This window comes from Brachyistius frenatus, unplaced genomic scaffold (assembly GCF_029030835.1).
Source record: "Brachyistius frenatus isolate BFR_SWC_R1_liver_20210118 unplaced genomic scaffold, ASM2903083v1 Contig_26, whole genome shotgun sequence".
Classification (NCBI taxonomy): Eukaryota; Metazoa; Chordata; class Actinopteri; family Embiotocidae; genus Brachyistius; species Brachyistius frenatus.
Window position 1 is genome coordinate 2,912,543 of NW_027210625.1, and position 9,750 is coordinate 2,922,292.

At 41.7% G+C, this 9,750-nt stretch overlaps 2 protein-coding genes across 3 annotated transcripts in view; one reads left to right on the top strand and one right to left on the bottom strand.

Moving 5' to 3' along the window:
• Positions 1-5,636, bottom strand: part of LOC138620734 (striated muscle preferentially expressed protein kinase-like) — a 41,143-nt gene extending 35,507 nt beyond the window's left edge. For both annotated transcript variants that reach the window (XM_069698154.1, XM_069698153.1), the window contains exons 1-2: positions 5,213-5,636; positions 3,953-4,520 (exon numbers count right to left, since the gene is read on the bottom strand). In XM_069698154.1, the coding sequence (XP_069554255.1) occupies positions 3,953-4,334 (382 nt within the window). In that variant the 5' untranslated portion in view covers positions 4,335-4,520; positions 5,213-5,636. The remainder of the gene's footprint in view (positions 1-3,952; positions 4,521-5,212) is intronic.
• A 2,181-nt stretch (positions 5,637-7,817) lies between these two features.
• Positions 7,818-9,606, top strand: inha (inhibin subunit alpha). Its single transcript, XM_069698117.1, has 2 exons — positions 7,818-8,109; positions 8,660-9,606. The coding sequence occupies exons 1-2, from the start codon at positions 7,818-7,820 to the stop codon at positions 9,406-9,408; spliced, it is 1,041 nt and encodes a 346-aa protein (XP_069554218.1). The 3' UTR covers positions 9,409-9,606.
• The last annotated feature ends 144 nt before the right edge of the window (positions 9,607-9,750 follow it).

The window sequence follows — 9,750 nt, forward strand, 5'->3', positions numbered from 1 at the left end:
AAAGTGACAGACCTAACTGTCAATGAACTATGCTCAAAAGCAGGCAGAGCGGGCATTTAAACTAACCACACACACACATGGACCAGTACACACCAACAGACAAACACACATTCACAGTGTCCACCCTCGGCACACCCTCCTTTTCTCTTTTTCATCACGCTGACCGTGATTGAGTGTGACAGTGCCGTGTCTTGACCGTGGTGATGCTATAATTATCTGTGATGTCTGCCGGTGCAATTGGAGAAGGGTGCCGGCGGCATCCACACATCACTAGAGCACGAGCCCTGTGGCTGGCACGGCACATACCAGACCATAAATAACCACAAGGAGAGAAAGAAGAGGGAAGATATCAGAGGGAGGCAGAGGTCAGCAAGATAAGAAAGAAGCCTGAAGCTAGAAAATTGAAAAAATGAGGACACAACAGTAAAAACTGTTAATTTACTGCCTTTGAACTGTTTTTCTCTTCCTGTAAATGGGAAGAAACAAAGAGACAGTGATTATTTTAGTGCAAGTCTGCAATTGTGTGTCCAAATGCCAACAATTAAAATAACATTAGACTATTTTCGTTTTAGAGCTTTTATAAAAACTCCTTTATACACGTGATATGAGGTTCTTTCAATGCATATGCCTAGGGATTAAATATTTAAATCTCACAGCAAGACTTGCCTGCGGCTGTCATATTTATTTTGTATTGTTACAGGATTTTACCAGAGCAAAACTTTGATGTTTTTGCTTTTCGGTCAAGTTGTTGGCAGGTCTCAAGTAAATCCAGTCTCACAACAGTCAGTCAAGTAACATTACTACTGACATAGAGGGAAAGAAAGTAACTAAGTGACAGACCAAAAAGGGATTAAAACAGATTTAATCAAAATAGTGACAAAAACTAAATGGAAAAATTGTCCAAAAATGCATTCACGTCGTGCAGCATTGCTGGATAAATCATAATCTTCAATCAAGCTCAGTTGATCAAGCACGGTGGGAGATAGATGACAAAAATATACAAGAACAAGGTAATGAGGAACAAAAACAGGAGAGCGAGAGAGACATGGAGGTGCTGAGTGATTTGCCAGCTGGACCATGCCTGCCAGCTCATAGTGTGAGAGCTGGTGACATGTCAGCTCAACTGTCAACTTTCTCCACAAGGCTATGAGACCATGATCACATGTCCACAGCAACACAATGATCTCACTGCACACCATATCTCTATTTTACACAAGGGGACTCGTATGCATGACGCAAACTGATTGTGAGTATTTATATCACCAAATGTGATGTCAATGTCCTTGGAAAATGGAGTTCAGTGCTGTGGTTTTAGCCCACCGACAAGCCCGCACAAAAATTAACCTGTTAAATAATTATTAGGTCATGAACAAAGTAGAAAACTAATTAAAACTGCAAGCAGTGATATGCGGGCCCTCGCACGCTGCACGTCGGGGATCCAGCGGGTCGGGGCCGCCGGCTCCCCGACGTGCAGCACGCGAGGGTCGGCATATTCCCGCTTACAGTTTTCTTTTTTTCTCGATCTCGGTCCTTATTCTTCTTTAAAAAAAATTTTAAAAAAAACGTTGTTTTTTTTGGCGGCTTAAACATCTTCACAAACTCATGAAAGTTGGTGCCTGACACACGTTTCATGAGGTTTGGAGCATCGTTTGACCTTAAACATCAACTTCCTGTGTCACGCCGAAACATTGAACTTAGCCACATCGCCCTGGCTATACTCTATACTCTTTTTTTTGTTTGAATTTTGGATTGTTGTTGACAACAACATTGTTGTTTGGTATTAATTAGTATGATTGCACATACAAACCCGAACCTGTGTGGCTTACCCTTACAGGGATTCGCTCTCCGTGAACCACGTGGCTTATTGAGGGGACTCGCCCTCCGTAAACCATGAACCGTGTGATACATGAGCGGGGCTGGAACCCGTGTCTTCATGAGGTCGTTTCCAGCCCAGCGTCGGTGTCCTAGACCGCTGGACTATCTTCGGCGCTGGAGGATGAGTCTTTGAATATTTTGGACGACATGCTTTGGATATTTTGGATGACTTTTTTATGACTTTCTGAACTGACATGCATGCCTCAAGTTACTTCTCACTGTGAGGTAAGTGCTCTAACACCACTGTTTGCAAATCGCCAAAAATTGCGACTAAATTGAAAATGGCGGACTTCCTGTTGAGTTGACGTAATGGTGCAATGTAACTTTTTTGTACGTCTGGGTGTGATACACATGTCCACCGATTTTCATGCATGTACGTAAATGTAGCCGCCGGGGCAACTGTGTAGGGGGCGCTCGCGACTCCACTGAAATACAAAATTTTTTGCCGGGAGATTTTTGTACCAACTTTCATGAGTTTTTGAATATTATAAAGCCTACAAAAATGCATTCAAACTTTTAAGATAAAAAGAATAATATTTTTACGAATAACAATAGGGCTTTCGCACCTTCGGTGCTCGGGCCCTAATAAAAGTGTGACAATGCAACTGCACTGCTTCCACTCTAACTGATGACATGAAAAATAGAGCTATATCTGGTATATGTCTATCTTAGAGTTAGTTACTGGGACATGGAGGAGAGTTGAGCTAAAAAAAGTCACAGAAGCTTCACTGACAAATACCATCCTTATCTGTGCAAGACAGAGGTGACAAGATGAACTGGGAAATGATAGACAATCCATACTTAGCCATCCTGCTGAATGTCACGAAAGTGTATGCACACATGTTAGAAATCCACTCTGCAGCTGAGGAGACTTACTTTTTCATACCAACTGGTATTACATTACACTGAAAAGGAAGAGGAGTATGAGAGGAGTCCACCCGATGAAGGTGGAAGATGGACCAGACGGGACTGCTCTTCGTCAAGTTTCTCAGAAATATAATTCATGTCTTGCATGCTTTACTTTGTGAATTTATGCTGACAGACCAGCCACCCTGAGAGTCTCCCCAAAGTATTCTAATTTTGGAAGTGTTCAACTGAAGCAGTGTCTTTACAGCTTAAACATGGTCTCACTCTCTTGTTCAATCGGTTGGTAAATATCATCTTAAGGTTTCAATCTGTATTGTGTTATAAGGGAACACTACGCAAACAAACAATGTTGATATAAAATCAAAATATTCAGGAAAAAAAAATGTTTCTCAAAGGATCAATTTTCAGCAGAGTCTTAGGTCATGCCATTTCACCAAAATGAAAATAGAAACCATGCTCAACACTCATTTACCTGCAGAGCCGTCCACACAGTATGATGTTAACCTTATTATCGTTGTGATGTTTTGAACAGTGGGAGTCAAATCAACATCACAGCAAGAGTTGGGCCGAGCTGATATCTACGTGCAGTTATAGTTGCATCATGCTGATGATGCTGTCATATCATTGTGCTGTTTGTATTTTGCTCTGGTATAAAATAGCACTTCAGACTGATGACATAACTGATGAGTGGAGAGGTTACAGCTGTAGAGAGTGTAATGATTTTAAATCTTGAAGGTGACTGTTCCCAGTCCAATGGGAAGATTCCTGATTTTCGGGGCAACATATCCTCAGCGAAAGAATACCCTTCCTACATGCCCAAATCCCAACTTCCCCAGCTCAGTAAACACAACGAACAACAGCTAATAGTTCAGCTGTGCAATAGCAGGTGACACTCTTCCCCTCGACAAAATCTGAGTCTCTATTTATATCACCAAGCTAAATTTAAGTATTTCCCAGTGCTGCTCTGCAGACATAGACAGCAGGGTTACTATCTGATGTTCAAAACACAATCTTAGATCAACAACTGTTTTGTCTTGATGAGCTTTCAGTCACAAGGGAAACGTTTAGAGAGAACAGTGTTACTTATCCAACAGTGCACAAACAGAAATACCAGAATAAATTGGGTCTTGCTTGAAAAAAGTAATACTGCATCTTAAAAATCTGAGGTCGTGACTTAAAGAAAGTGTACATTTAAATTGGTTGAGCTTACCTTCACCTAGGTCCATAATGGCCAAGACAGCACTGCAGCTTGCCTCTCCCATCTCATTGGTTGCCATGCAGGTATACAGGCCGGCATCGCTGGTGCGGCAGTCCCGGATCCAGAGCCCCCCCGAGTCCTGGGCCTCTGATGGAGGAAGGACCTCTTCGTTGTGGTACCAGGTCAGCGAAGGTTTTGGATATCCTGACACAGACACCCTCAGTCGGATGTCACAGCCAGTTCCTACTGCTGCTTTGCGGAGTTTACGGAGGAAAACTGGTGCTGTGGGTTCTTGAGTTTTAGCTCCGTTATCTGGAACAACCTGGTCAATGGTGATTTTAGCCCTCTTGGAAGGGATGTTGTGAAAAGGACTTGACCCCGGGCCTTCGGCCATCGCGATTTATTTTTAAATTTCTTTACAAATTGCACTTTTTTTTTTTTTTTTTATCAATTATTTGATTCAGGAATTAAGATGAGCTGAATTTAATGAGTGTTTCTTCTTAAAGACTCCATTGGTTCACATATCTCCGAGCTCACAGGGAGTACAGAGGATGTTTGACCTGGGCTGTTGCACCGGGACCTGAAATAAGAAGAGAGCACCAATCACACCGACATCAGCGTTATCGACTACTTTTGATGAAAGACGATATTAATAACTAGTGTCATGCAAAACATTGGTCATTTTCAAAAACACCGGCCATTCAACTGTCTCTGTCATTCCACAAAGGTTTCCCAGAAATTGGAGACACTATATTTTTAAGTCATGAGGTGCATGAAATCAGCCTCCCTCCTTTTAGTCTCAAAATTTCTGCAGCACTCCTTTACAGATCAAGAAGTGACCTGCTTTACACTGTAGAGACTTAAGAATGAACTGTAGCCTAAAGTGTAACACACCGAACACTTCTCATCTTTCTGGATCCCCTTTTCCTAATTCTAAGTACTTTCTTAATGGTGAAAAAAAAACAACAACACTGCTGGACTTGTGTCTTTGCATGACTGGTGGAAGCACCAGATCTGAAAAAAGGTCACTGGCATTGAAATACAATAACAAGTGACATATTTTGTCATTTTAGCACAGGAGTTTCATTTTTCTTATCAAGTCATTTAGGTACAAATGTGATAATTATTTAAAATGTCAGTAAATTAAATGCCATAATTAGTTATCAAAGAATATTTTACCATATGTATTTGTTTCACATGAAAACGTATGAATATGCTGATCCAAGCAGTTGCCTGAAATAGATTTTTATAATCGAAAGAAATGACACTCACCTCACTTTTGCCTCTGAAGCCAAAAGGAATCCCTTTAGACATCCCCGCAAAGTCCAAGTTAAGGTAACAAGATCCATGGAGCAAAATATCTCATCTCAAATCATTTGCTACAGCCAGTGTCTCTACGTGTCCTTTAGCGAGCACGGGCTGTAAGTGTAAGTCCACCCTAGATCATGTAGCATTAGCAGCCGCTGCCATGGTCCCTTTCAACAGCTTTAACCCCCCTGAAGAGTGGCGAGGAGACAGAAAGACAGAGGTCCCTTGTCCTGAATGTCAAACCACTCAGGCCTTTTGGTCCAGTGTGTTTTTACTCGGTGCTTTTTAAAAACTACACTTTTATCCTTTTTTTTTTTAGGCTTCTAAGTACTTAAATCAGCTCATGTTATCTGTTTCCTCCTCTTTCAAGTCTCTGCTTCCATCTCGGTTCGCTCAGGTTGGGAACGACAGCTGCACCGACACTGATAGGTCACATTTCTTGGGCTGCCACGTATGACCTATTCTCTCTCTCTCTCTCTCACACACACACACACGCACACACACACACACACACTCCAAGCCCTTTAGATAATATTATCAACCAAAATGTGTGTGTCTCCCGAGTGTGTATGTGTGGAAAAAGCAGGGACAGCATGTGTGTGACAGTTGGAGTTGCTATAAAAAGAAAGTCTAAGGATACCAATAGGACCTAGTGATTCATGCAACTGTAGGGCAATGATATAACAATTCAATATGTGAGAGTATTTTCTGCTGTTTCTTATGACATCTGCAGGAATTAACCCGTACTTACCAATCAGGAGTTTCCTCTTCTTTCCTCCTTCTCCTGTGTTATTGTGCTCATCTGAAAATAATAGGCAGAAAATCAGTGTCAATATATTTTAAATCTTAGTGTTGAATTAGCTGGATGACATTCCCACGAAAATAGAAAACAATTCAATTACATGACAGCTTTTATAAACTATCCACTGTCAAAGGAAAACTATTCTATGTGTGGTGTTTTGGCCAAAACTGTCATGTCTTTTGATGTAGTGTTTTAGCGCCCTCTTCTGGTAAACTCAGATTACAACTGATCTCTTAACTACACAAACCTTCATCCAGTTTCCGTACACAAGTCATTATATGTATGTTTTTTTTCTGATATATAGCATTAGTGGTAGATGTAACGCAAATTATTATTCATGATTAGTAATCAGATTCTTTACTAAGGTAAAAGTATCATTAAAAATACTCGATTACAAGTTAATGTCCTGCACGATAAATCCTCCGAAAGTAAAAGTGCATGGGAATTAGCAGCATGTAGAGAGAAACATGAAACACAAACGTCAAAATGTTAATAAAAAGCCAAACCGTGTAAAAAAAAAAAAAAAAAAGTTAAATTTATAAACAAGTTTGGCTTGTGGCACTGAGTTTTAGCATTTTAGGAAGTGACAGATTAACATATCAGCTGTTATCACAGCAGTAAAACAAAGTAAAGAACACGACCTGACACGGAGACGTGTTGTTGTGTTTGGTGTCCAGTCACCATCAGTCAGCCACCGGAAGGAAGCGGCTCGTTTTAGCCGAAAACCACAAGTGACATCACGTGACATCAACCTGTCAAATTAACCCAACTCCAACTCCATCCAACATTAAATACAAATTGAATTGAATTGAAATTACCCCCCCACCTCCTCAAAAAAAAACGTTTTCATTAAAAAGTTTTCTTAAGTCATAACATGTATTTACTCAAAAGACAATTGGTTGAAAACAAAACTCCTTTAGGTCTGTTTAAATGTCCTCGTACAGAAACTAACATGAAAAACGATCTCTCTGGGGAGGATTGAGAGACTCAAGGCCAGTTAGATAAGTAAGGTTTCATCTCCAGCAGACAAAGACGTTTTGTTTTTTATATTGGGAAAATAGTGGGTGTTGTGTGTGTGTGATACTAATGAACAGTTTTGGAAGAGCTGTAGGCCACAAATGAATGTTTCAAGCCACATGTGCATAAACAAACAGATGCTATTTTTAATTGTGTGAAACATTTTGGTAAGTTTGCTGTAAGCAGTTATTATCTGCATGCCAGCGGTGGTAACACAAACAGAGTTTGCATAATATTTCCAGACCAAGAGGACATTTTTTTACGCATAGTAAAATAGCTCAACTTTGCAGTAGATTGTGAAAAACTTTTCCATTATAATCCAAAACTAAACAAAACTTTGCCATCTGTTTGTGCTCCACATTAATAATGCATATGTACTTTTTGTTGGACTCTTGCTCAAGGTTCAACTACTCTGTCAAAGACTCTGAAGGAAACAAAAAGCAGAAAATAAAGAATTGCAGACACGTTCCCTTGGTACTGTGTGAAATAGACACAAAAACAGATAATACAGCATCGCATCCATCAAGGCCATTCTTTGCGTGCTAGCAACAAAATGCTTTTTCTCACAGACTGCACTCAGACTCAGATAGCTGCAGAGCCAAACAAATGTGTGAGAACAGGACAAGTCACAGGAGCGAACTGTAAACTCTGTGAACCAGTATAAAACAGTCAGACCACCTTTCTGGACTTGCTGGTTGTCACACCTGGAAGATATTTTGTGCCAAAGAGGGGTTATCATACTGTACACTCATGGTGTCTTGCGCTGTCTTCATCCTGGGTCCTCTCTGGATCCACAGTCTGATTCAAGCCTGCAAGGGAGAGGAGTTGCCCCGGGGCGCTGTGCTGTCCTGGTTCAGGGAGCAGGTTCTGGAGGGCCTCGGGCTGGAGGAGCCCCCTCCCACCACGGTGCAGGGTCCCCATGGGGACAGCAGGGCACGGCACATGTATCACAGGGCTCCTCGGAGAAGCAGAACAACTTGGGTCAATCCTCAAACCGGTGTCGACCAGGAATCGTCTCAAATTATTCTATTTCCCAGTACGGGTAAGAAGCTTTTTACTTTTTTAAACCTCCACTTTGTCTTTGTGTTTGTTATACATCGCACCGGATTCGGCTGAAAGTGCAGCAAAGTTTTCTAATTTGTACTAACTTAATTCAGAACAATATTGCTTAGATTTCAGTTCTGCAAATGTTACTGTAGTCCTTATTTTTTTCATTTCATTGAATTGTCAAAGGTGCATGTGTTTTGCTTATGTTTCGAAATCACTTTAGTTTTATTGCAGCAAACTCCTGATGTGTGCTGGAAAACTGAAATGAAGCCAAAAAGTTGCAATTAATATAAATATGTATACATATAGCACCTGTGTCCTTGTATGGAAACAATGGGACACTTAAAAGCCCTGCATGTGTTTGTTTGTTTGTTTTTTTAACATGATATTTATAAGAGCTTATGAAGCTGAAAAAGCAATGTGTGCTGCAGCAAGGTGACACGTTAAGCCTTTGGAGGTAAAATATTTTTTTTTTTTTTTAAATATTTGTGGCGAGGTAAATTATTCTTTAAAAATTACAAGTTTTTCTAATCTTACTTTGGCAGACTCATCCTGTGCCAGATCTGACTTGGCTCAGAGAGAAACCACCAACAGATACTTCACGTATTACTTCCGGCCCTCCATTAACACCCAGGACACTGTGGTCACCTCTGCCCACTTCTGGTTCTATGCAGCAGACGAAGCCACAGCCAACTCATCTGCTCCTCTGTTCATCCTCACCTCAGCACAGCAGCTACTTCAGGCAGCAGAGGCTCCATCAAAGTTGAGCTCTGACGGATGGACCACCTACCACCTGGAAGAAAACCTACTGGCCCCCGTGGCCGAAGGCCCCTTTCTGCTTCAGATCCGCTGTCCAGCCAGCCAGCGCCCCGCCAACGAACCAGACAAGATGCCCTTTCTCCACCTCCGTGTTCAGCCTCGAGGTCCTGTCCGCTCACCCCGCCATGCAGCAGTAACCATCCCCTGGTCTCCTTCTGCCATCTACCTTCTGCAGCGGCCCTCCCAGGAGAGGCCTCAGTACAGCAGCTGCCACCGAACAGAGATCGACATCAGCTTTGAGGAGCTGGGATGGGACAACTGGATCGTCCATCCGAAGGTGCTGACTTTCTACTACTGTCACGGGAACTGCTCAGACGGGGATCAAACCATCGCAATGTTGGGAATCACTCAGTGCTGCGCTCCCGTCCCGGGGACCATGAAGTCCCTGAAGATCACCACGTCGTCTGACGGTGGGTACTCATTCAAGTCTGAGACCCTGCCCAACATCATACCTGAAGAGTGCACTTGTATCTGAACATTAAAGCGTAAAGGACTTCACTCGAACAACAAAATGACAAAGTGGGTTTCAGATTTCACCACGAGGCATTTTTTTTCATAAATAGCCTAACTTTTATGGCAGTGGATGATTTCTACACAGACAAAACCAAAACTATTTGCCCTTTAAGATTGCTGTTAAATGATGCAGTGTGACTTTTCCTACCAATTATGTCATTAAATCTCGCCAAAACATGTTTTTGTGTTGTTGATTTAGCTAAAGAATTTGACTGGATTTCCTTTGTGTTGCTTTTCTTTCACGTCCCTTTAGAGGGCGCTGTGGGTCCACTTTAAAACATCACATCTGCAACTTCACGAATAG

Bases quoted from the DNA above. Each gene is read 5' to 3' on its own strand.
- inha (XM_069698117.1), top strand. From the start codon at position 7,818: ATGGTGTCTTGCGCTGTCTTCATCCTGGGTCCTCTCTGGATCCACAGT. The intron at 8,110-8,659 runs GTAAGAAGCTTT...TTACTTTGGCAG, and splicing joins TATTCTATTTCCCAGTACGG to ACTCATCCTGTGCCAGATCT.